Source organism: Anopheles cruzii, chromosome 3 (assembly GCF_943734635.1).
Source record: "Anopheles cruzii chromosome 3, idAnoCruzAS_RS32_06, whole genome shotgun sequence".
Lineage (NCBI taxonomy): Eukaryota > Metazoa > Arthropoda > Insecta > Diptera > Culicidae > Anopheles > Anopheles cruzii.
In genome coordinates this window covers 6,502,791-6,526,865 of record NC_069145.1, presented here as the reverse complement: position 1 = coordinate 6,526,865, position 24,075 = coordinate 6,502,791, and the positions used below count along the sequence as shown (strand labels likewise).

The 24,075-nt window shown below is 52.0% G+C and overlaps 5 protein-coding genes across 5 annotated transcripts; 2 read left to right on the top strand and 3 right to left on the bottom strand.

Moving 5' to 3' along the window:
- Positions 1–669: 669 nt before the first annotated feature.
- Positions 670–6,827, bottom strand: LOC128271731 (bifunctional glutamate/proline--tRNA ligase). Its single transcript, XM_053009354.1, has 5 exons — positions 6,741–6,827; positions 4,728–6,667; positions 4,445–4,660; positions 1,954–3,867; positions 670–1,890 (listed from the first exon to the last, which is right to left on the bottom strand). Exons 1-5 carry the CDS (start codon positions 6,781–6,783, stop codon positions 787–789), a joined length of 5,217 nt encoding a protein of 1,738 aa, XP_052865314.1. The 5' UTR covers positions 6,784–6,827; the 3' UTR covers positions 670–786.
- Positions 6,828–7,138: 311 nt separating this feature from the next.
- Positions 7,139–16,834, bottom strand: LOC128275600 (structural maintenance of chromosomes protein 1A). Its single transcript, XM_053014159.1, has 3 exons — positions 16,723–16,834; positions 14,980–16,636; positions 7,139–9,272 (listed from the first exon to the last, which is right to left on the bottom strand). The coding sequence occupies exons 1-3, from the start codon at positions 16,832–16,834 to the stop codon at positions 7,319–7,321; spliced, it is 3,723 nt and encodes a 1,240-aa protein (XP_052870119.1). The 3' UTR covers positions 7,139–7,318.
- On the top strand, positions 9,878–14,823 carry LOC128275601 (mitogen-activated protein kinase kinase kinase 7-like). The gene is made up of 8 exons (XM_053014160.1): positions 9,878–9,967; positions 10,040–10,351; positions 10,429–10,929; positions 10,995–11,195; positions 11,274–11,316; positions 13,903–14,312; positions 14,384–14,494; positions 14,585–14,823. The coding sequence occupies exons 1-8, from the start codon at positions 9,878–9,880 to the stop codon at positions 14,795–14,797; spliced, it is 1,881 nt and encodes a 626-aa protein (XP_052870120.1). The 3' UTR covers positions 14,798–14,823.
- A 335-nt stretch (positions 16,835–17,169) lies between the features above and the next one.
- LOC128272459 (eukaryotic translation initiation factor 4E type 2) lies at positions 17,170–18,384 on the top strand. Its single transcript, XM_053010273.1, has 4 exons — positions 17,170–17,314; positions 17,429–17,585; positions 17,662–17,784; positions 17,866–18,384. Exons 1-4 carry the CDS (start codon positions 17,295–17,297, stop codon positions 18,187–18,189), a joined length of 624 nt encoding a protein of 207 aa, XP_052866233.1. The 5' UTR covers positions 17,170–17,294; the 3' UTR covers positions 18,190–18,384.
- Positions 18,385–18,566: 182 nt separating this feature from the next.
- Positions 18,567–19,756, bottom strand: LOC128275420 (probable rRNA-processing protein EBP2 homolog). Its single transcript, XM_053013911.1, has 3 exons — positions 19,733–19,756; positions 19,566–19,664; positions 18,567–19,478 (listed from the first exon to the last, which is right to left on the bottom strand). The coding sequence occupies exons 1-3, from the start codon at positions 19,754–19,756 to the stop codon at positions 18,567–18,569; spliced, it is 1,035 nt and encodes a 344-aa protein (XP_052869871.1).
- Between the last annotated feature and the right edge of the window lie 4,319 nt (positions 19,757–24,075).

Here is a 24,075-nt window from a genome sequence, read left to right as displayed (position 1 = left end):
TTTTTTCATATATTCCGCATCTTAATATGGGACCGCGGATGGCGATGGCGATCAGCACAGCGCGCAGTGAAGTGAAAACCGTTGCTAGGGACGAAAAAACCGGGCAGCAAACCAATCGCGCCGTTCGGCATCCTTGTTACACGCTACACACACACACGCTAGGGAATCGGATTGTGTGAGGAAATGTGGCTCAAAACGAAAACGCAAACCCCTAGGATACCCCTAGCAAACCCCCACACAAGCACACAGACACAAATGAGAGAACCTACAGCGACTTATTTGTAACGCGGAGGGAGTTCTCAATCTAAAGAAGCTGATATTTGTAATAAATTCGGGGCTAATTCAACTCTGCTGACACCGCGAACAAGTGTCTCACGAAACGGCGTGTTTTCTTCTCCGTCCGGAACCTTAAACAAAACATTTAAATTTGCATCCCCTTGCAGGAACGAAATCTCAAACGTGAGTGTCGCCATCTATTTGTCAACATGTGAACCACAAAGCCTTTTGCTCATGCTGCCCTCTACTTGTCGGTAGCTGATCATGCTCTCCTATTACAATTTCCGAAATCGGCCGGATTCGAGCGTCGCCAAATTTTTATCGACATCGAAGCGGACGGTTTTTGCCATTTTCATGCTCACGAAAAGAAACAAAAAAAAGATACTTTTCAAGCAATCAAATTTATTTGCCAATTCGTGCCCAATTGGTTACAATTTGGCGTGGCCAATTCTGGGCTTCCAATCCAATTCCAATTCCCTCCCAATTGCAGTCAACGCAACGGGGGACGGTTTAGTAGCTTCGGCCAAAGAGCGTGTAAAACTTGGCCGGACGGCCACAGGCCGGGTGAACGCACTTGTCCTTCTTCGGGTCCAGCTTCGGGTCCACCGGCTGGTCGAACGGGATGCACAGCGACTTGGCACCCATCGACGGTGCTCCCGGTTCCGCTTCCGCTCCCTCGTCTCGCACACTGTCCGCCTTAATGCGATCCTCACACTCCGTCACACCACAGAACGGTGTCAGAATGATGTTCTTCTCTTCGAGGAACTGCAAGAACGTGGGCCACTCCTTGGTCAGCTTAATGTGCTCGTGCAGATCCCGGTTGGCCTTGGCGAACATACTGCCGTGGATGGTTTCGAGCAGCTTCGGCAACTCGGTCACGGCCTGGTCACGCCGGATCGTTCGCTTCGTCCCATCGTCACGTCGTACCGCCACAAACTGCCCATTCTGCAGGTCCTTGAAGCCCAGCTCGATGCGCACCGGAACACCCTTCAGCTCCCAGTGATTGTACTTCCAGCCCGGCGAATAGTTGTCCCGATAGTCGCCTTCGCACCGAATACCGGCCCCCACTAGCGACTGTTCGAGTTCGCGGCAACTCTCGTTCAGACGCTTCCGCTCCTCGTCCGTCGTGGTCACCGTGATGCCACACGGTACGATCACCACCTGGATGCAGGCGACACGCGGTGGCAGCACGAGACCCCGATTGTCGGCGTGCACCATCACCATCACGCCGATCGTGCGCGTCGTGATGCCCCACGAGTTCTGGTACACGTACTCCTTCTCCTTCGTTTCCGGGTGCTCGTACACGATGTCGAACATGCGTGAAAAGTTCTGCCCCAGCTGGTGACTGGTGGCCCCCTGGATCGCGCGACCCGACGCCGAGATGTACGCCTCGACCGTGGTCGTGTAGTCACCGCCGGCAAACTTTTCCTTCTCCGTCTTGCGCCCCTTCACGACCGGAATCGCCAGCAGGTCCGTGTACACCTTGGCGTACAGATCCAGGATGACCAGCACCTCTTCCTCCGCTTCCGCCTTGGTCGCGAACGCCGTGTGGCCCTCCTGCCACAGGAACTCGCGCGTGCGCAGGAACGGCTGCGGATGCTTAAACTCCCAGCGCTAAAAAAGGCGGACATTAGAAATCGGTCTGGCCACTCAATGGCCACACTCTTCTGTACTTACCACCACATTGTTCCACTGGTTGAGCCGTATCGGTAGATCACGGTACGATTGGATCCACTTGGCGTACGCCGGGTACATAACCGTTTCGGACGTCGGCCGCACCGCGATCGGTTCGGCCAGCTCGGAGTCACCGCTCTTGGTGACCCACGCCACCTCCGGTGCAAAGTCGGCAATGTGAGATTTCTCGCGCTCGAGTGCGGCCCGCGAGACAAAGATCGGGAAGTAGCACTCCTTGACGCCGAGCCGCGTAATCTCCGCATCGAACCAGGTGCGGATCGCCTTCCAGATGGCGAACGACCAGTGCCGCAGGATGTAGCACCCGGACACGTCGTAGTACTCAATCATCTCACCCTTCGTGATGACCTGCGAGTACCATTCGGACAGGTTGTCCTCCTTGGTCGCTTCCAGGCCGAGTCGAGTTTGCTTTTTAGGACCGGCGGCCGTCGCCGCCGCTTCTTCCTTCCGTTCCTGCGGCTTCTTCGGCTCCTGTTTCGGAGGTTTCGGTTCCTTCTTCGACGGTGCCGGTTTAGATTGTTGCCGGCCACCGCCGGCGTTGGCCGCACCGGGCGGTGGAACATAATCGGTGCCGGTCAGCTTTTTGTACTCCGCCTTTAGCTCGAGCAACGCTTTGACCGCAGCATCCACTGCCGGCTTTGCGGCACCCGAACTCTTCAAGCTGCGCACCATGTCACCCTGTTTGGTGATCTTCTCGGCTGCCGCTTCCTTCTCACCGCCGCTTGGGGACATGTTTTCTTTGCCAGATTCTACGGGCTTAACTGGTGCTGCTGCTGCTGCTGGTCCACTCACCACCGCCGCTGGTTTCCAGTCCTTGCCCGTGGCCGACTTGTAGTCTGCCTTGAGTTTCAACAGCACACTCACCTCGGCGTCGACGGTCGCCTTGTGCGCTTTGCTGCCTTTCAACGTGCGAATCTTTTCCCCCTGCGAGGCAATCTTCTGCTCCAGCAGTGTGGCCGTGTCGCCCATCGTGCTGGCGGCGGACACCGACGGCGCAACACAGCAGCCCGGTTTCCACTCTTGACCACCCGTCGCCTGCTTGTACTGTGCTTTCAGTGCGAGCAGCTCCTTCACGGCGGTGTCAATGTCTACTTTGGTAGCTTTCTTGCCTTTCAACTCACGTACGCGGTCGCCCTGGGATACGATTTTATCGTTCAACTCCGTCACTGGGGTGCCGCCGCTAGGGGCATTATTCGTGTTGGCTTGTTTCAGAGCAGCTGCTGGAACGGGCGCTGGTTTCCAGTCGTTTCCGCCGTTGGCCGCCTTGTACTGTGCTTTCAGTGCGAGCAGTTCCTTTACGGCCGCATCCACCTCCGGTTTGGGGGACTTTTTCGCCTTCAAATCTCGTACCAAGTTCCCTTGCGCTACAATTTTGTCATCCAGTGCACCGTTGGCTGGCGGCGACTGCTGCTGCTGGTTCGGAGGAGCACTGCTGCTGGGCGTTGCCGTTCCCGGTACCCAATCGCTTCCCGTAGCGCTCTTGTATTGTGCTTTTAGATTAAGCAGTTCTTTGACGGCGGCGTCGACTTCGGATTTCGGTGCTTTGCCGGACTTTAGGTCACGCACTGCCCCACCTTGCTCGAGGATTTTTGCATTCAATGCAGTGGCATCCGCCGCCGATGCGGCACCGGTAGAACCGACCGCAGCAACTGGGGCAGCGGTAACGGCACCCGGTTTCCAGTCACTACCCGTCGCCGCCTTGTACTGGGCTTTTAGATCGAGCAGCACTTTTACCGCCCCGTCGATGTCCGCCTTTGGTGCTTTGGCCGCTTTCAGTTTACGCACCGTTTCGCCTTGCTGGGTGATTGAGCCGTCCAAACTGTTGGCAGGAGCAGCACCAGCCGAACTGGCTACGGGACCGGTGGTGACAGTTTTCGTCGGTTGCTTCGATTTCTTACTCTGCACAGAATAAACGGAAATGTGAGAAACGATTAGCAAAGCAAGCTACAACGTCCGCGTGGCACCCCACAAATGGTACACGAAGAGAACACACCGCGGTGTGAGATAAGATATTTCGTCCAACGACAAGCTTCTTCTCTTTCAGTGCCAACTAAACGTAAACGGTACGTGGCAATGTTGAGTGAGCAAAGCAGGCAATGAAAGAAAGAAAAATAATAACCACGCTGGATCATCACATTCGGTGCTCCCCCACTGTCGCGAGTAACGCGCGATCAGCACCAACACACACATGCACAACAGGTTGCTGCGATGCCGGCGTCGATTTTTGTTTCACTTTCTCTTCAGTTACCTTTCGCGGTGCTTTTCGTTCTTTCTTGCTCAAGAGCGACAAGCGATGATGGATACCACATTTAAAAAAGCTCATCCTGTCGGGAGCTTTCGCTACATTCACGACAAAGGAAACTAATGTCGGAATCGCTACTTGAAGGGGTTTTTGGGGAACATCTAATTATAGACTCGGGAAAAAATAGTCCCGAAGCGCACTGGTATAGGACAGAAAAAGAAACAAACGACTCACCTCTGTCACTTCCTTCTTGGGTACGTTGGCCGTTGCCTGGGTGGTCGCGTGTCCGTCGGGAATGGCAAACAGCACGATCGGTGTCTCGGCACCGCTGAATTCACTCGCCGGACGGTACGCTTGGTCAACCTTGAAGAAGCCTCTACGTTGCAGCTGTATTATGTCGCCCTTGGCCAGCTTCCTCAACTCCGGATCGCCCAACATTGGTACTTCGGTCTGTTGTGGACAGATTAAAAAAATAAGGACTAACTGCCTACACTCCTTCACCCATCCCTCGTCTTACCCTCGTTTGGTGGCCGATATAGTTCTTGAAATCTTCTTCCCTGCCCAGCACCGGTTTGCTGATGATGTGCTCGAAGTACACGCAGTACGTCGGAGTGTATTGGTCCGTCGGTAGCTCACAGAGCCACGTCAGTTTGAGCGTCTTCTTGTAGTCCTTGTTGTCCAGGTTGAGCGTAGCGTCCACCGAAACCGGTTCACCATCCGGTCCCCGGTTCACCTTCCGAATCGCCAAATTTCCCCAGTTGATGAACGTTGCATTCTCGCCCTCCTTCAGCTCTTTCGCATCGGCCAAATCGATCAGCACGCGCGGCCCAAAGTGTACCGTCTTCTGGCCGATCTCCGCATTCTTCGGATGGACCGCAGCCTGCATGGTGCCCGGCTGTACACCGGCCACCGTCACCGGAACGCGACGGCCGGCCTCCAGTGCCGTGTAGCGTGGAGCGATCGGATCGATCACCTTCTTGTTGAACGCCCAAATCTTATCCCACTCCATGAATACGACCGATTTGCTCGAGCCCTGGGCAATGATAAACTCACGCAGCCCTTCGACGGTCATGCCCCGGCGCAGGATGCCGCGCACGGTCGGAAACCGTGGATCATCCCAGCCATCCACCAGGCCCTGCTCCACGAACCACGTGAGTTTGCGCTTCGACAGCACCGTGTTGGTCATGTTCAGTCGGCTGTACTCCCAGATGTACGGTCGGCGCAGCCCGAGTGCCTCAATGAACCAGTAAAACTGCTCGTCCCGATCGTGGTACTCCATGGTGCGCAGCGTGTGCGTGACGTTTTCGATCGCGTCGACGATGGGACAGGCAAAGTCGTACGTCGGGTACACCTTATACTTGGTGCCGGTCCGCGGATGTGGTTCGTTTTTGCACCGATAGATCGTCGGATCGCGCATACACCCGTTCGCCGACGACATGTCAATCTTGGCGCGAACGCAACACTTTTGCCCCACCGCGGAACCCTTCACCATTTCGGCCCACATCGCCAGATTGCGCTCCGGTGCGTTGCTGCGGTTCTTCGATTCGACCCGCTCCTCGCGCTCCTTCTTCATCTGTTCCGGGTCCGTGTCGTCAACGTACGCCTTCCCGTCCTTCAGCAGCCGGACGCAGTAGTCGAGCATCAGATCGAAGTACTGCGAGGTGTGCGTGAACAGATCCGGCTCGATCTGTAGCATCTTCAGATCACCCAGGATCACCTGTTCGAAGTGTACGTTCTCTTTGGCCGGATTCGTATCGTCGAAGCGCATGATCAGTGTTCCCTGGAACGCCTGCTGGTAGTACTGGTTCAGCAGGGCGGCCTTCGCGTGGCCAATGTGCAGGTAACCGGACGCTTCCGGTGGAAAGCGAACGACCACTTTGCCCATTTCGGCTCCCGGGAGGTCCACAAATTTGCCCTGTTCCCTTACCCGCTCCGAACCCTTCTCGGGAGTGGGTTCCTTTTTAGTACGTGCCGCCGCCGTCGCCGCCGCTGCAGTGCACTGCGCCAACTCTTGGCCATACTTGCGGAACGTTTCGACGGTGCTCGGTTGTGCCAGCATCAGATTGTACCAGCGCTGCACGTGCACCGGAATACCGATCCGCTTGAGCTGGTCGTGCCGTGCGTACAGTTCGTTGAAAACGGCCAAATCGGCAATGGTCAGATGGTTCGCCACGAGATACGTTAGCGGGCCAAGACATTTGTTCAGATACGTCAACTCATCCGATGGGTCTTTCTCCATCGACAGCGTGTACGTTAGCCAGTGGTCAATTTGCGTGCGCTCGATCGGCGTTTCACCGTACAGCCGGTAGCTCGGGGCCAACCGGGCCAGGGCGCGCAGCACGTCGTTGTTTGTGATGCACACCAGCGAGTGGTTGGCAAACTTGATCGACGTTTCGGTACCCCAGCCTACCTCGATCGCATTGCTCGATTGCAGCAATTCCGTCGCAATGAGGCCACCTAGGGAAAAGGTTTCATCAGCCACGAAGGATTTTTCCCACCGGCGGTATCCGTCGCCAGCGGCTGTACTTACCGACGGCCACATTGGAGTTGCTAAACACTATGCCCGACACCATTTCTATTAGATGCTGCTCAGCCCGATAAATTTTCTACCTTTTACGACCTTTTCTTTCAAGCCAATTCAAGCACCCGGCGAAACGTGTGAGCACACTGAGAAAACAGTGCAAAATTTGCGTCAACCACAAGCCGTTGACGTTTCGCAAGTGCTGTGTGTTTATGATGTACGCTCCACTTTAGGACGTCACTCGAATGACTTTAAATGTCAACTGCCAAAACCGTTTCCCTCCGGTTCTGGCCGTTGGCACAGAGCGTAAAAAAAGGTTTTCAAAGTTTATAATTTATTTATCGTTAAATGTAAGAATTAATTCAAACACTGCGAAATGCACCGATTATACTACAAAGTGAGTCCCTATGCCGTACCCGTGTTGAGGAAACTGAAAGACAAACAGGTTTGAGAGCGTCCATTTCTGTGTCCATAGTTGGCGGGTGAAATTCAGCTCAAAATATTACTAACGGCGGTAGATACAACTAAACCTAAAAGAGTCGCAATGAAATGTGATTAAATCGAACCAATTTACAAACTAAGTCCAACTAATGCCCACGGCCCTCGAACTGTTCGAGATCAAAGATCAACGTTTGCGACACGAGGCAATCGGCCGGCTGGGGACAGATGCCAATCAGCACGTCCGCGTGGCTGTAGAATTCTTCCTTCAGCGAAATGACGATCGTTTGCAGGTTGCTGGTCTTCTCGCGAATGTACGACGCCACCTTTCCGATGTTCGTATTGTCGAGCGCCGCGTCGATCTCGTCCAGCACGAAGAACGGTGCCGGCTGGAAGCTGTGGATAGCGAACAGTAACGCCAGTGCCGCGATGGTCTTTTCTCCGCCACTCAGATTGCTCATCGGCTGGAACCGCTTGCCCGGGGCCACACAGTTGTAGTTGATGCCATCCAGATACGGTTCCTCGGGATTGTCCGGACCGAGGTACGCTTGAGCGGAATCATTTCTAGCCAGCTGCTTGTAGATGCTGTCGATCGCGTCCGAAATGTGATTGCAGCAGTTCGTGAACAGTGTGCAGCGCTCGTTTTTAACCTTCTCAAACGCGGCCTTCGCCTTTTTGGCTTTCTTGCGCGCCGCTTCAAACTCTTCGTTGGTGGACTGAATCTTCTCCGTGACACGGTCCAGCTTTTGTAGCGCCTTCATGTTCGGTGTTTGTATTTTCTCCAGCGTGTCCAGTTTTGCCTTCAGCTCGTTCGACAGCGTGTCACCGAACTTTTTAATCTGATCCGCATCGGCCAGATTCTTTACGTTGTTCGGCAGCAGCGCGTACTCGATCTCGATGCGGCTCTCTCGCTCGTACGCTTGGCTTCCGCTGCCTCCGGTGCTCGTGTCCGACGCCGACGGGTTCTCGGTGCCCTGCCCCTGCGGCTGCGATTGCTGCTGTTGACCGATATCGTCCATGCTGCCCCGCTTCAGCGGGATCTCGATGGCATCCATTTTCGCTTGCATCAGTATGTTGTGCCGCTTGTTCTTCATCGTCTCAATCTTGGACTCAATGTTCGTAATGCCCTGGTGTATGGCGGCCAGCTCCTTGGCCAGTGTCTGCACGTCCCGGCGCGCCTTCGCCATGTCCTCCTCCGTGCGATCGACCGCGACTTTGTGAGCCGCCTTTTCCTGCTTCATTTGCTCGATTCGCGTCTTATCTTTCTCAATTTCCTGCCGCTGCCGGGCCTCGGCTTGCCTGAACGTTTCCAACGAATCTTCATCGTCCTGGACAGCACGCTCCCAGCGTTGCACATTTTTCGACGTGTCCTTCGAGCGCTCAAACTCCAGGTTGTTGTTGATGCGATCGATCTGCTGCTCGTACTCGGCACGTTTCTTCGCGCGCTCCTGCTGCAGCACCAGCTCACGCTCCTCGAACTGGCGAATGTTGGCCACGCCGATGCGCGCACAAAACTCGGCATACACGTCGTCCTCCACGTTGTTCATGCTCTCCTTGATGTCCTGAATCTTGTCGTCGCGCTGCTGCATTCGACGCTCGATCTCGCTGATCTTCGGCCCGATTTGGTCCAGTTCGCGGGTGAAATTTTCCAGCTTCTTATCGTACTCCTTCAAACTTTTCTTCGACGTTTCCAAATCATTCTGACCGTACTTGAGCCGATTCTCCAGCCCCCGGATCTGGCTCTCGACCGTCGTCAATTCGCCCTGGCGGCGCGTCTTCTTCATCACCTCCTTCAGCTCTTCGGTGATTTTTTCCTTCTGCAGCTTCAACTGCTCCATGTGCTTCTCGTCCCAGCGCTTGGCCTTGCGCGCCAGATCGTGGCTGCCGCCGGAAATGATGCCAGACTTCTGGTAGAACGTACCATCGAGCGCCAGTGCATCGTACCGGCTGCGGTCGATTTCGTACGCCACCTTCATGGCGTCATCGGGAGTTTCGCACACCAGCGCGTTATTGGTGGCGAACAGGACGGCTGGTTCTATTTCCGGTGGGCTAAATTTCAGCACATCGTAGATCAGCTTCACGTTGCGAGGTTCTTCAATGTTTCTGCAAGGTAAAAAGTGTTAAAAACTCGTAAGTTCAATTACTTTTATGAAATTATAGATTTTGAGGTATAAAAAGACAACAAAAAAACATGCAAATCCATTCTTCAAAAATCATGACAAAAGCTCCCCAAGCACCGAAAGCTCGTCTACTTAACGAACTCAACGAAACCGTTTTCCCGTGCCCGTTATGCCCAAACTTTCGTTGACGTTTGCTGCCGTCAGTGTGTTTTGACACTTATTTTCCTTGGTGATGACAAAATGAAAAATATTAGAGGATAACCGAAGCGTAACTACCAACCAACGCAGCGTTCGCAGCCGTTTTTTGCGTACCAGAACTGAAATTCATTAAATCGGCACTTTCGCCGAGAGCGTACGCCCGGTTCCGCAGCCTACTGCCGGTGTGCCGGAAGTAGGCCTTCGTTTTTGTGTGCGCTCTGTGAGCAGAAAACGACGCCTCGTCGTTATCGGTCCGCTCCGCTCGCCTTCTCGTCGCAAGCATTTGTCCAGCATTAGAACTGACCAGAATCGCTGTTTCCGTGACGCGCGGTGAGCAGGAGTTTGGCAGATATCCCGGGGAGGTGTGGTGTGGTGCCCGGTCCATTTTCAATGTCATCGAGGGGGGAGATGAACAGAATGAATAGCGTTCTGCCGCCGTTTGTAGAAACGATTGACATCAACCAAATTGAGCAGATTGCCGTAAGTAGACTGCAACCAAACCAAAACAATACCGCAACACTCGTGTGTGTCCCCTTCTCTCGACATCCGCAGACCGTGGGGAAAGGTTCGTTCGGTACGGTGATCAAAGCGAAGTGGAGATCACCGTACGGCGACAAGTTCGTCGCCGTCAAGTACATCGAGGACATCTCGGAACAGCATGCGTTCATCACGGAGGTGAGCCACCTTTCGCGCGTGGCCCACCCGAACATCATCGAGCTGTACGGTGCGTGCACGGAGAAGCCCCACGTCTGTCTCGTGATGGAGTACGCCGAAGGAGGCTCACTGCACAAGGTGCTCCACAGCCGCCCGCGGCCGGTCTACACAGCAGCACACGCCATGAGCTGGGCGCGCCAGTGTGCGGAGGTAGGCGGCACCACCGAGAGGCGGCGCCCGAGGGTTGCTCTGGAGTTTCTCTGACATCTCTTTTCCCCTTTTATCAGGGCGTGGCTTATCTGCACGATATGACACCGAAACCAATGATTCACCGAGATTTGAAGCCTCCGAATCTGCTGCTGGTCAACAATGGGACGGTGCTAAAAATTTGCGACTTCGGCACGGTCACGGACAAATCGACGCTGATGACGAACAACAAGGGCAGTGCCGCCTGGATGGCGCCGGAAGTGTTCGAAGGGTCGTCCTACACGGAAAAGTGTGACGTCTTCAGCTGGGGCATCATCCTGTGGGAGGTGATAGCACGGGAGCAACCGTTCAAGCACATCGATACCTCGTTCGCGATCATGTGGCGCGTCCATCAGGGCAGCCGGCCACCGCTGATCGAGGGCTGCCCGAAACCGATCGAGCAGCTGATGGTACGGTGCTGGAGCCAAAACCCGAACCAGCGGCCATCGATGAAGGAGGTCGTGAGTGTTATGAACGGGCTCTGCAAGATGTTTCTCGGTGAAAATGAACCGATCGGGGAAGAAATTCTGTCGGATGATGAGGTAACATCCCGGAACGGCCAGCAAACTGTTGTGCAATCATTAACCAGTGTTACCATCCGAACCAGGAGGAGTCGTACAGGATGGATTATCACATCGACAGCAACCTGTCCGAGGGTACAAACTATGGCACGGACTCGAACAACAGTAGTCGCGAAACGATCACCAACAGGAATTCAATAATCCAGCGAATATCCGCACCACCCGCCAAGGGTAGTCCTCGGATGCCGGCGGTAGTGCTACCACCCATCTCGGTCGATGTTATTCCGGTGAGCGCACGAAAGAGCTGCAGATCGCTCCGTTACAACAATAAGCATTAATTTTCACTTTTGATCACTGCCTTTCAGTACGATGTGCCCATGGAACTGGAAAACTCTAGGCTGTCCTCAGGTACGTACGCGTGATTTGATAACTCATTACGGTTGTCCGTCCGCTGTCCGTCCAATGGAAATCAATGTAATGCCCACATACCGGTGCCGTAATGTCTTCTTAACCGCCGAGAGGTCTTGCCCTGCAACAGAGACAATGTTAATGTTCTGTTGCTTTCTGCAACGTTGTGTGTTTTACGGACGGGCGCGACAATGACGAGCGTCCGACCGACTGAGTACTCTATCATCGTTGGGGCTCGTTGTTTATTTGAAACATAACCCCGATATCTGATAGGCCACCGACCGCGAAGATTACATGCATCTTGCGGCATCTTTGTTGTTACTGGCATGCCCAGCGTCGTGCGTGGCGAACGGTGGCATGCGGCACCGTTTTGTTTTGTTTTACTGCCATCCCAAAGCACGTGCTCTACGCCATCGTCGTGTGGGGCAGCCGGATTCGGCTTTCGTGTGGTTTTTCTCGGGTGGTGATGATGCGCATCTGTTGCCTCGGTTCGCGCATCCACTCTAATGGTCCCCCCCATCCGGCCCGGCCATGCGTACTTCGCGCGGCCGCGGTGGTAAACAGATGATGCTGAGAGGGTCCTCTGCCTCAGATTTTTCCTTCGCCTGTGGCGGTGGCGGTGAGTCATCCTCGGCTTGGCGAGGCCACACCGAGGAAACAACCGTACACCACAGACACCAACCGAACGTGGGACCTTACGGCGGTACGGGACGGAGCGAGAACGCCCGAGAGAGAGCATTACTCACGGTTATTTTTAGCCGTGGTAATTTATTTTTTGTTTTGAACACATTATATGAGCCACAAAACCGAAGCGGTCCGGCCCCAAACCATCCGCCAGCTGCGAACCATCCGCCAGCGAGATGGATGCGCGCGCCGCTGGCCGGCTGGCTGGCTGCACGGTGAGCTGGCTGTGAGTTGGCAGCGAATAATGAGGGATTTTCCAATCTGCGCTCCCAGATATTTATATTTTCCTTCCGACTCCATCGTGCCGACGACTTATTGATAGTTTATCCGCTTGCAAACGGCGCGCGAGAAACCACGAAACCCCCCCCCATCGGCCCAGCAGAGTGTAGAGCGAGTACGACCGCGGCCGCGCCTGTCTAAGTGCTGACCGCAGCGCGCGTGTTGGTGCGGTGTGTCGCGCGTCACCCGTTCGCGGCGGCCCGAGACCCGTGGTTCCGATGAGTAAATACACACAACCCGCCCCGCCGTCGGCCAATTCACATTCCCGGTTTATGTGCGCTCTTTCTTCCTGTTGCGGGCCCCCCTTGCGCACCACACTCGTCGTCCCAACCGGGCCGCGCCTTTGGGCGTTCGCAGAGGTACACTCATGCGCTCAAAATTTCCACGAAAAATACCCTTACGAGCGAGCGAGCAAGCCAACGACACACAGACCGACCGTTTGCCACTCGCACACTCTGGTGGTCGGTTATTACCCAAAGGAAATCAGTTCCACCGTTCCTTGGTACAGTTTCGGTTCGCCAGCCAGTCTCGGAGTAGCGCGTATTCGGTCGCCGTCGTCGTGTTACGCGCGCGACATTTGCGGTTGTCGAGAGTTGGTATCGAATATCGTCTTCCAACAGTTCGAGTACTTCGCACCGGAAATGGTGCTGTTTAAAACTCATCGACCAGTGGAGCGTTCCGGCGAAGCCTACTGCGTGCGGAGTGATGCGGAAGTGTATTGAACGAAACGAACCGTAATTTTCCGTCGCCTGCTGCGGGCGAACGCGCGTACTGCCGTCGTCATCGTGGATCGCTTATGTTTAGAGAGCACGTAGTACGCGAGCGTATTATGCTGACCGTTTGAAACGGCGGCCCCCCCTACCCCCCTCCCAGTTTCGAGGCACATCTAATTTGAGGACGAAAAATAGCCCCGCGTTTAAGGGTCGTCTAGGAGAGCGGGAAAATAGAAACATTACACGGGAGCACGATCGAGCAGGCGGTGATCCCTGTAACGATAAAATATCCGCCAACGAGAACCAATACCATCGTCCCCGTCGCCGCCGCCACCGTCACCAGCGCGCGTGGTGGAAGCCGTGAAGCAAAAAGTGTGGTGCTGAAGCTTGCGCCCGTCGGTGCGAGGCCACCAGCCACCAGAGCGTGTTGACGTACCGATTTTCATTTCAAACATCAATCAGGACCAGCAGCTGCGACGCATGTAGCTTTTCTTTGTTTATCGCAACCTTTTCCGGGCCGTTGCGGCGCGGGAGACAGTTGGCCTTTCAGGGCGAATCGATGTGTAGTAGTGAAGCTGTGCATAAACAATGACCATCACTGAGTGACCAAAAAGAGATTACACACGCCGCAGAAGCACGGGCAAAATACGCAACGCATCATTTTACATAAGTGAAAAGTGGGAGCGTCTCCTCTCCGCGTTGCCTCAGCAGGCCAGAGCAGAGCCATCATGTGTGACAGCGTAACTGCGTCCACTGTGATTTCTTCAAACACTTCCAACACGCTCCAAAGCTGTTGGATTGTATATAGTACGTAGCTTTGGAGCAGCGGAGCACACCGTCACCTAGAGTACGGCACGGCCGCCTAATTTCTATGACCACAAACCCCTATGTTTCGATTCGTGTCTTACAGCCAACAGCCAAGGAGTCGAAGGATTAACCGTTACGAAATGCACCAACGGGCCACTGGACACCGTGAGCAGTATCAACCGGTCGATAAATTACGCCAGCAGTTCGGTGTCCGGTGCCGACATACCGAGCGGGGCCGGACACAGGCCAGTTCCGTCCGCGTTGCTTCAACAGACTACACCGGGCATGGAAGCCGGCGAGCATCCCAGCACCAAGGACGACGCTGGGGAGGACGAGGACGATGGACGGGGACCCACGAATATGCCAAATCGAGAACCGAACGAGAAAGCCCTTGACGATACGCTGTACAGTATTCTAGACCAGAACCTACGACCGCTAACGCCGGTGCCAAACAATCCGCTCTCGGAGCAGATACACAACGAGCACAAAGTGTTGGTTCAAAAGTATTTCGAGGTACGTCAGGGGAGGACTCCAGGGACTTGAAAGGATCTTTTCTATAAAGCTTTTCCTGTATTCTGCCGCAGTTTGAAACACAAATCGTGACCAGCATGGCGCAGCGAGAAATGCTGCAAAGTAACATGCATCCGGAGGAGTTGCAGTTGAAAAAAGCGTACATAAAGCGCCTCGAGGAACGGGTAGGTAGCGACCCTCAAACCCCTTAAAGGCTCAGGAGGCCTTCACACGAACGGAAGACTTTTTATGCTGTCACCTATTGCTCGTTGCAGGAGGCGCTGCTTAAGTTTAAGGCGAACCTACAGAAGCAGCTGAATGAAAAAAATCGACAACAGCAGGCGAGGCAGAGCCAGCAGCAGCAGCCGCAGCAGCATCATCATCATCATCCGCCGGCACCGCCACCTTTGCACCGGCAGGAGTCAGATTCGGAATGGGTGATCATACAGTCGCCCGATTCCAGACCAAAGACAGAAAGCCATCATTGATTCAGCCTCTAGTAGTAAGGACGAATAAAAATAATATTCCCATGTTAAGAGTGTAACGAACTCACTCTCGAGTGTCTATTTTTGTCCCTTCCGAGTGAATCACACCCGTCCCCGTTGTGTTAATTGAGTGTTAATTTTTATAAACCCAGCCGAGTGGGTCAAATGTAGTAAATTGTACTTACCGGAGACGCTCTTTGAGCGGTTTTTTCTGCAAATAGTCAAGCGGTAGAAACGTTTCGACGTCCAGCATTTTTTCCTTCAGTATCTGAATGCAACGGCGGGCCGTTTTCTCCGTGTCCACGATGATGGCTTCCATGTACTTGCCGAGCACCTTCGTGACGGCCACGTTGTACCGCTTGTGCGTCGGCTGGCACATGTTGATCATCCGATCGTACACGCCGGGCACTTCCTGGTTGAACAGTTCCACCACCTCCTGCTTCTTTTTGCGCCGTGCGTCCTCGTGCTTGTCAATCTTGGCATCGCCCAACTGTTCGCGCACATTCTCCAGCTCGCTCTGCAGCTCCAGGATGCGCTCCTTCGACGAGCCCACATCCTGGCTCAGTTCCGCCTTCAGGCGGTTCTGTTCCTCGAGCGCCAACTTGCTCGACTTTATGTGATCGATCAGCTTCTCCTGTCGCTTGAGCACTTCGTTCTTTTCCGACTCGTTGCGCTTATAGTTCTCCTCGATCTGAGCCTTTTTGTTCGTCTCACTGTCCAGCAGATCCTGGTCGGACTTTTGCTCCCGATTGACGGAATCGAGGTTGATCATATACTTGCCGGCCATCGCGTCGGCCTTCTGCTTCAACCGGTCGTACTCTTGTATCAAGTTTTGCTCCAGATGCACGTTCGTGCCGCGCTTCTTCGACTCGCCCGCCATCTCGTTCTCGAACGCGGCCATCTTCACCTCGATCTCGTGCCGCTCGTCCTCCAGCTTTTTGATGTCCGACTGGTGCGCTTCGTCGGCGCGCCGTGCCTGCTCGAGGGTTTTCATCGCCCCGTCCAGCTTCTTCTGCGTGTGGGCCACCTTTTCCTTGGCCTTGATAAACATCGGATGCTTCTTGCTCATCTCGCTCTCCACGTCCCGTATCTCCTGCTCTTTTTTCGCCATTTCACGCGTCATTTTGCCGACCTCCTTTTTCTTTTCCTTCAAAATTTCGTCCGCCTCCTCCTTGCGCTTCTCGATGATGCCCTGCTCCTGCTGCTTGCTGATCAGATCCTCGGTCAAGCGGCGGGACTCTTTCTCGTTGTAGTACAAACGGAACAGCTGATAGTTGACCTGCTTTTCGGCGTACTCCTGCTTCAGCCGGGCGTACCGATCGGCTTCCTGCTTCTCGAGCTTTGCCTCCTTCCGCTCGGCCGCGATGCCCTTCTTTTTCTGGTACGTAAACTGTGTTTCTTCCTCGGCCGACTGCATTTCGTGCTTCAGCCGGTTGTAGTCGTCCTTCATCAACCCGGAACCACTGATCTCCTCGAACAGTGCCGTCCGCTCTTTGGCGTTCTTCATCGCAATGCTCTCGACCGCGCCCTGGAACACTAGGAAATTTTTCGCCTTCACATTGATGCCGATCTTTTCGAGCTCCTGCAGGTAGACGGCCGGTGGCACCACACTATCGTTGATCCGGTACTCGGACGATGAGCTAATGACGGAGCGCTGAAAGTTTTTCTCCTCCTGCTCCAGATTGTTGTTGGTGATGATAAACTTAGCCGTCACGGAGGCCCGGTTCGAAATGGGGCGCCCAATCGATGCGCCGTGAATCAGTTCGGGCAGCTTCCGGACGCGCAGGCTGTTGGTTTTCTCGCCCATCACGAAGCTAATTGCGTCCATGAAGTTCGATTTACCTGTACAGAGAAACACAAACTTACGGTCAACGGCAAATCGGCAACAACAACATGCGCCCGGAGGTTCACCGCCTCCCACCCCATACCTGACCCGTTGGGGCCGATCACAGCGGAAAACTGTTTCAACGGCCCGATTACATTGCGCCCTCGGTACGACTTGAAGTTTTCCACTTCGATGTACTTCAAAAACGCCGACATTTTGTCGGACGCTTTGTGGCGCTACGACAAAACAGCAATTCAAACTGCACCAACCACCAGCAGCAGTACACTCGCGACAAATTCTCACAGAAAACACAAAAAAATGCACCAAGTTTTGGCGTCGTGGATTTGCACAAACGAAACTCAGCGTCAATATGGCGTTTGTACCGAAAGTCGAGCAGCAAATGTCACGCACTGCTCGAACTGACAGTGCTCGAATGCGAGCACCGCGAAAATACAAAAAACTCGAGCTCGAATGTGTGCAGTGTGTTTTTTTTATTATTTTTAAAGCACCGCTCGCCGAAGATTTTGACAACGTCAAAAACACACCAAATCGTGCGTGCGTGAAAGAAAGCAAACAGCAAACAAAAGTTACGGCAAAAGCAAAACAGTTGCGCGAAACATTCTGTGATAGAAAATTAGTAATATCGTCGTTTCAGCTCTATCGAATCTTTAAACGATGACGAACAAGTACGATGCGTAAGTAGGCCGCGGCCTGGCTGGTTGCCCGGCGACGCATTCCTTCGCGCGCGTCGTGCCGACTAAACTTTGACCAATTTCCGCTCATCTTCGACCGGATCTTCGGTCTTCCAGAAGCAGACCATACGCCAGCGACAGCGATGATAGCGGCGATGAGGGATCCGATTTCGACGTCGACAAACTGGAACCGTTGGAAGTTGGACCCGGCGAGCACAAGCTACAGCACACCTACTGCCTATGGTTTGGCAAAAAGGGTTCTCACCGTGCGGCGGTAAGCATTGGCCGGCGGCGTGGAAATGGCCATGCGTAGTTGAGTGAACTGTTTTCCTCTCCTTTTTGCCGTACAGGAATACATAAAATCGCTACACTTTGTGGGACGATGTGCCAGCGTTGAGCAGTGGTGGTCACTATACTGTCACCTAATAAAACCGACCGTGTTGAGGCCCTTCCGAAGGTTGCATCTGTTCAAGGTAGTGAAAACGGAGTGTCCGCATGGCTGGCGGTCGGAATACTCATGGGGCTTTGTTTTCTTTTCCACACGGTCTCCACAGAGCGGAATTAAGCCAATGTGGGAAGACGCTGGCAACGTGCGCGGAGGCAAATGGGTGATCCGCCTGAAGAAATCGAAGATCGATCGGGCATGGGAGAACGTGTGCATGGCGATGCTGGGGGAGCAGTTTCTGGTCGGTTCGGAAATCTGTGGCGTCGTGCTGTGCACCCAGTTCCCCGAGGACGTCCTGTCTGTGTGGAACCGAACGGCCACGGATACGGTCAGCACTAACCGTATCCGGGACACGTTGCGGCGCATACTGAACCTACCTCAATCGCAGCACATCGAGTATAAACCGCACTGTGACAGCCTGAAATTTCTCTGAGAGAACCGGATCCGGCCCATGTCTACACGGCTTCACCATCGTATGCCTCGGATAGTGCTGCACATGATGGTGCTACACACACGCTCACAGACACACTTCCAAAGTCTGACCCGGTTGGCTTTCTGTACATGTCTTAAGGCGTCCGATCGTTGATTGGATCGAACTCTTACCGAATCCAAATTTTTCCTACAATAAAGTCACGGAAAATGAACACACCCGTGTTGGGACATGACACGATTGTTGTTATGCGTTTGTGTGTACATTGGAACCAATCGCCCGACGTTTTATTAAATGTTATACAGAACTTATTAGTAGCTCGGCCGCACAACGCTGTTAAAGGGGTTGTCCCTTCTCTGGTCGCGCTGCTTCTTGGCTCTTTACTTCTTACGATTCTTCGATTGCGCTCGCCGGTTCTTTCCTGGCCGATTGTTTGCTTTACCGCCGGCACCAGCACCACCCCCACCACCACCACCAGCTCGTTTCTGACCGCGACGACCCCCATCGTTCATCGAGGATTCTTTCGTGTTGCGTTTCGAACCCTTCTTACGTCCGCCGAAGCCAAACTTCGCATCGCGTGCCTTACGCTTCGCGCTGACCGCCTTCTTCTTGCCCGTTCCCTTCTTGCCAGGCGACTTCCGGAACTCACCCCGTGGCCCATCGTCATCGTCCAGAAAGTCAAGGTTGGAGAGCTTACCCTTGCGGAACTTTTTAATGTCGCTCAGCGTTTTCCGTCGTTCCTCGTCGCGCTTCTCGGTGGCTTGCCGCTGGATCAGTTTGCCAATGCGCCGATGCTCGCGCAGTTGGCGGGCACGTTCCGACTTCGCAATACCTTCCTGTTTATCGAGCAGCATCTTGCGGATCCGCTGCATGTGCTCGTCCGATTTGGCCATCTCGGCAAAGTAATCGTCCGGTCGCTTCGTTGCCACGCCCAGATCGTGCAGCCGCTTGATGCCCTCGAGTGTGGCGGCTTGCGCTTGGCGATGGAACAAAATCTCGCGCTTGAAATCGTTCAACACCGGGTCGGCTTCGGGAGCGATGTAAGGAATCTTTCGGTTGCCTTTGAACTGATTTTCGCGCTTCTGCTGATTCTTCTCAATCTGAATGGCCAGCTCGGGCGTTAACGGGGCCAGATCGTTCACCAGATCCATGCGTTCCAACCACGCCGCCTTCAGCACACACACCTCGAGTGCGGCCTTCAGTTTCGGTGTGTCGTTTACGGCTGTGGGCGCCTTCTTTTCGACTACATTCAACCCGGGCTTCAGCCGATTGTCCCGGAATGCTTCCCGTAGCTGGAGAAGAAGCAAAAACATGCGTTACGATGATGCACAGAGTGGCATTACGGGACTAATCGAAGCCACCGTTTTGTGGACACTTACTGCGTCATCCGAATCTGAATCCGAGAAACTCGATCCCCCGTCGTCCTCGAACTCTTCGGCGACCGTGGTTCCCATTTCCACGTCGGACTCATCCGATGCCTGTACACAAGGAAAGGGCATTAAACGTGAAAGCTTCAGAACTAACGAACGCGAAATGGGGTACTTACGACGGCAGGTTCTCCTGCTAACATCATTGCTGGGGATTAATCTTTCGGATTTTGTACAGTAATAGAACCAAAGGAAACACGAAAGCAAGAACAAACGCAGCGAGAGTAAAGATAATCCTTCAGCAAACCACCGGCATCCGCGTGCTGCACATGTTTTGTTTTCTAGTGTGCTGCGCGACCGAGTAAATGTCAAATCACCTTTTCGCTACCTGTCATTCTGCTCAGTGGCTCAGTAGGCAACCGAATGACTGTTGTAAGGTTCCGCGGGCTAAGTTCAAATTTTTCAACCGTTCCAAAACAATCAGTTTGAATGTTCTCATCAAAACAATGGACCGCTTCCACAAAAGCAAACGAAAAAACACAGCTTCGAGCGTCTTCAGGTGTCGTTAATAAAATTTGTTCTATACTTTATTGTTTTCTATTTAGGGTTTGTGTTTCTGCTGTTCTGCTGCTGTCTCTGTCGGAAATTTGCATGAGAGAACAACGCGTTGTGCGCTGCAACGCCAAGTCGCACACAGCACAGCACTCGCGCACTATCGCTTCTGTCCTCTGTTTGGAATCATTGTTGCACCAATTGTTCTGCGGGGTTTTCAATTTCCCCGACACGCGTATACTACGCGCGATTCTTCGCCTCTGTCTGCGCCTTTGTAAGATTTTGTAATTAATCAATTTAAAACTTAAAAATAAACTTACAAACAAAACTCTTAATTCTGTCATTGATGTGAGGTAGATAACAAGTATTATTATAATATTAGTTTCGCTTTCCTATTCTTTTCTTATACAAACGAAAGTGCAGGAGTACTTCGTACGCTATCGAAACTAGAGAGTCGAACAAAGAGTGTTGTGACTTGGCAAACCAATTGCATGGAGAGCTCGTCGTTGTTAACGCAAAGTCTTCCACGCATCACTCCTAATGCTTGGTTATTGGTGCGCACGCACGCAATCTCTGTGGTTGGCGTCAAAGAATGGAGAAAAACAATAAAATGGAATGTGTCGTTTGCTGGTTTATGCATAATAAACGGGGCAGATCGGTTGGTTATGTGTAAGGTGAGTATGTTTCATATAAATTATATATTTTACTGTTCCTGTATTTTAACACATTGCTCTTCTTTCCATTTCCATCTCTATCTCTCTCTCAATCTCTTTCGCGCTCTCATCTTTTTATCTTCTCATTTTTCACTGTATACTCTGTTCAGGTATCAACATTTCACGTTTTTCTCTGCCCAACCCTTTCGAGTATGTGTTGTTAACATTCCAAAAGGATTCTTCTTTGTTAAGTTTCGCTTTAGATATGTTGATCTCTGTTAAACGCTTTGTATATTAAACTCATTTAAATTGTAAGATTTTGTAATGGTTTGCTGTAACAGTTGTGTTGCATTCTTTTTTGGTACATGGTTTGTTTTTCTTTTTTATTGGCTGCTCAATGTCTCTACTACCCAAGCATTCACATTTTCAATTGCTATTGCTTTCGATCACTGTGGTGAAGGTGTGTGTGTGTGGGGGGGAGGGGGTGTGTGTTTGGTGTGTTGAAGTGGAAACAATAAATAAATAAATGGGACATAACAAAACAACAACACAATCGCTGGGGTGTTTCGTTTCTTGGCTAGTCTATTGATCGGGTTCGAATAATTCTATGGTCGGATGAAAAACAAAATGGTAATGGTAACTATGTGTGTAATCAACAAACAAAAAGTGTCTATAACGTCGCTCCTGTTCGTGCTTCTTATTACGGCAAACGAAATACCATCATGGTTGGCTGTACATTAAATCGGTCAAGGGCAAAGAGAAACGGAATAGCAACGGTGAGGTGGAAAATTACACAAGCAAAAATAAGCTTTCATATGACAGGGAAGAAAAGGTCTTAACTACTATCAGAACAAAATAAATATAAAGCGACGATGCGCTCTTTCGCAGGACAAATCATCAATGTCGTAGAACTGTAGGGGGTAGAAGAAAAAACATGTAACTAACATTGATTTTAGTCAACATTCAACCCCTTCAACGAGTTAACCCCGTGGTCAGGGTCTCCTTTTCTTACTCTGACGCTGACAAGCAGCGAGCGTATGCTCTGGTTGCTTCGATCTGCTTTGTGTGATTTTTTAACTTCTCCATTCCTACGGGTACTACACCGTTCACTTGGGTTTACAAATTTGAATGTTGAAAACAAAACTACAACATCGTCACTTCGTGTGAGGTATAACATAAATGTATAATCGCTACTGGAGATGTAGCTGTGAAAATTAGTCAAACGTACAGTGGGTGTTACAAATACAAAGCTTCTTCATGTTTCATTCCATAATCACAAGTGTCTAGCCTTCGTAATAGTTGAATCGCAAAAAATGGGCCAAACATGGTTTGATCTCGTTTCCGTCGTTTCCGCAAATAAATGTGTGCATAAATAAACGTTTTCTAGCAGTTGATTTGATGGGAAGTGAGTTTTACACGATGGAACAAAACCCGACTTCAAGATCAAAGAAGCTACCCTCTTAAAGAAAGCCCATCAAAACACGCCAATGTGGGCACCGAGTTTTGTCTCCATTCCTGCCGCCGTGATCATCGCAAGATCTTGTTCGGTTCCGTTTCCGGCACCTTCGTTCCCGTTCTGATCCACTCTACAGTATATTAACGCGCGTTGCTTTGCGCCACACTAATTCGCTCAACTGTTCATAGTTATTCCTTAACTCGTAACGCTATAGTATAGAGTTATCCATCATTTTCGTCCTCGTATCGCTACGGTTGTGTGCTTACTTGCTACTATTTATAAGTCAGGTACCCAGATTATTCTTATTCCGTTAGTTCGTTCAACACATGCACTTGTTTTGTTCGTTTCTGTTGGCTGTGTTGTGTGTATCAACATGAATCACCCCGTTTTCTTCTGTGCCTTCTCCAGGGGATCGGGTTGAATGTTTGTTCCAGTTCTTGAGTATGCGTGTGTGGGGCAGAGGTTTCAGTAAACTCTGCCGGCTTCTACTCTATCTATTTCTCCAATGTGGCTTCCGGTTCGTTTGTTTGAACATTTATATAAATAGGTTACTCGAAAAACGTACCTGCTAGTAAGTAAAATCAAAAACATAGGAAAGCCGATGGCCGGTTCACAACTAGCCATGGCAATGGAAAATAGCGCAACTAATATAAATACAGTGTGGCCGGCGACAGTACGGCCAGAGAGAGGGTTCATTTCGAAAACGAGGCAACCAATATGCTGCCACCACCCAAGAGTGCCATTTCACTTTTGCTCACCTCAAAAAACAAATCCCTGCCTGCCTGGACTGCGTGAGAAGGATTCAAGTGGAAGAAGTACAAACAATTGGTCGGATATGTCAAGATTTGGTTTAAACCTAAATATGCCGCTTCGCAACAGTAGGCTGTGTTTGCTTGACAGAGAGCCCCCCCCCATTCGCATCTATAGGCTAAAGAATGTTTCTATTTGACGGATAAAGAATGATCTCGCTATTATTTGAATGTGGCAGTATTTAGTAACCTGGATTTTGTGAAGCAAAGATCATTTTGAAATTCTCCCAACCACAGCCTCCCAAAACAAAACTATGAAGGAAGGTCAAACGAGTGGAATACCCTTCAAACGCTGCTGTAGAGATTCTTACGTGGGTAATCAAATCGGTAACCGGTACGATCCTCACGCGTACCGATCGAGGGGCTGCTCTCTCTCTCTCTCTGCACAGTATGTGTCGATCTGTAAAACTAGTTAGTTCTTTGGTGGTAGTACGAGATTATTACTGAGTTTTAAACTTATTCAACGTTCAGCTTGGAACAAGGACAGATATTGTCAATAAACGGATTCCACCCGCGGTGGGGGTCTTGCCGGAACGATTCACAGTATGTACTTCTTCACCTCTCACGCCTCACACGGCTTTCGTTTTTGTAGTTTTAGGTCACTCACACACACACACGATTGAACCGGTAGGAAACGGGGTTTGCGTTTAATTAAGATTACGTCAATATGGAAAAATGCGAGAGTTCTTCAATAAAACAAAAAATACTGGTACATTACACTACGGAGCGTTGCGATTGCGTACGTTTCGAGCGCCTCCGGCAAGGACGGATGGCGCCCCGCTATACTTGTTCGCCCGTTTCCGTGTAGAATGTTTGTTATGAAGTATAAATATAATGTCGTTTGTTCAGTAGTGGTCAGTAAAAAACAAAACAGTAACGATACACTGTACAGCTTAACTGAATCCTTGCCCCTATGGCAGTGCGTGAGGAACATGCCCCGTGTGAGTGTGCTTCCCTGGGTCAATTAGATCAATAGCTGCGAAGGTACAGTAGTCCACAGACGGAAATACTCAAATTTACACGCATCTACGGCAGGGCCGACCATGGCGCTA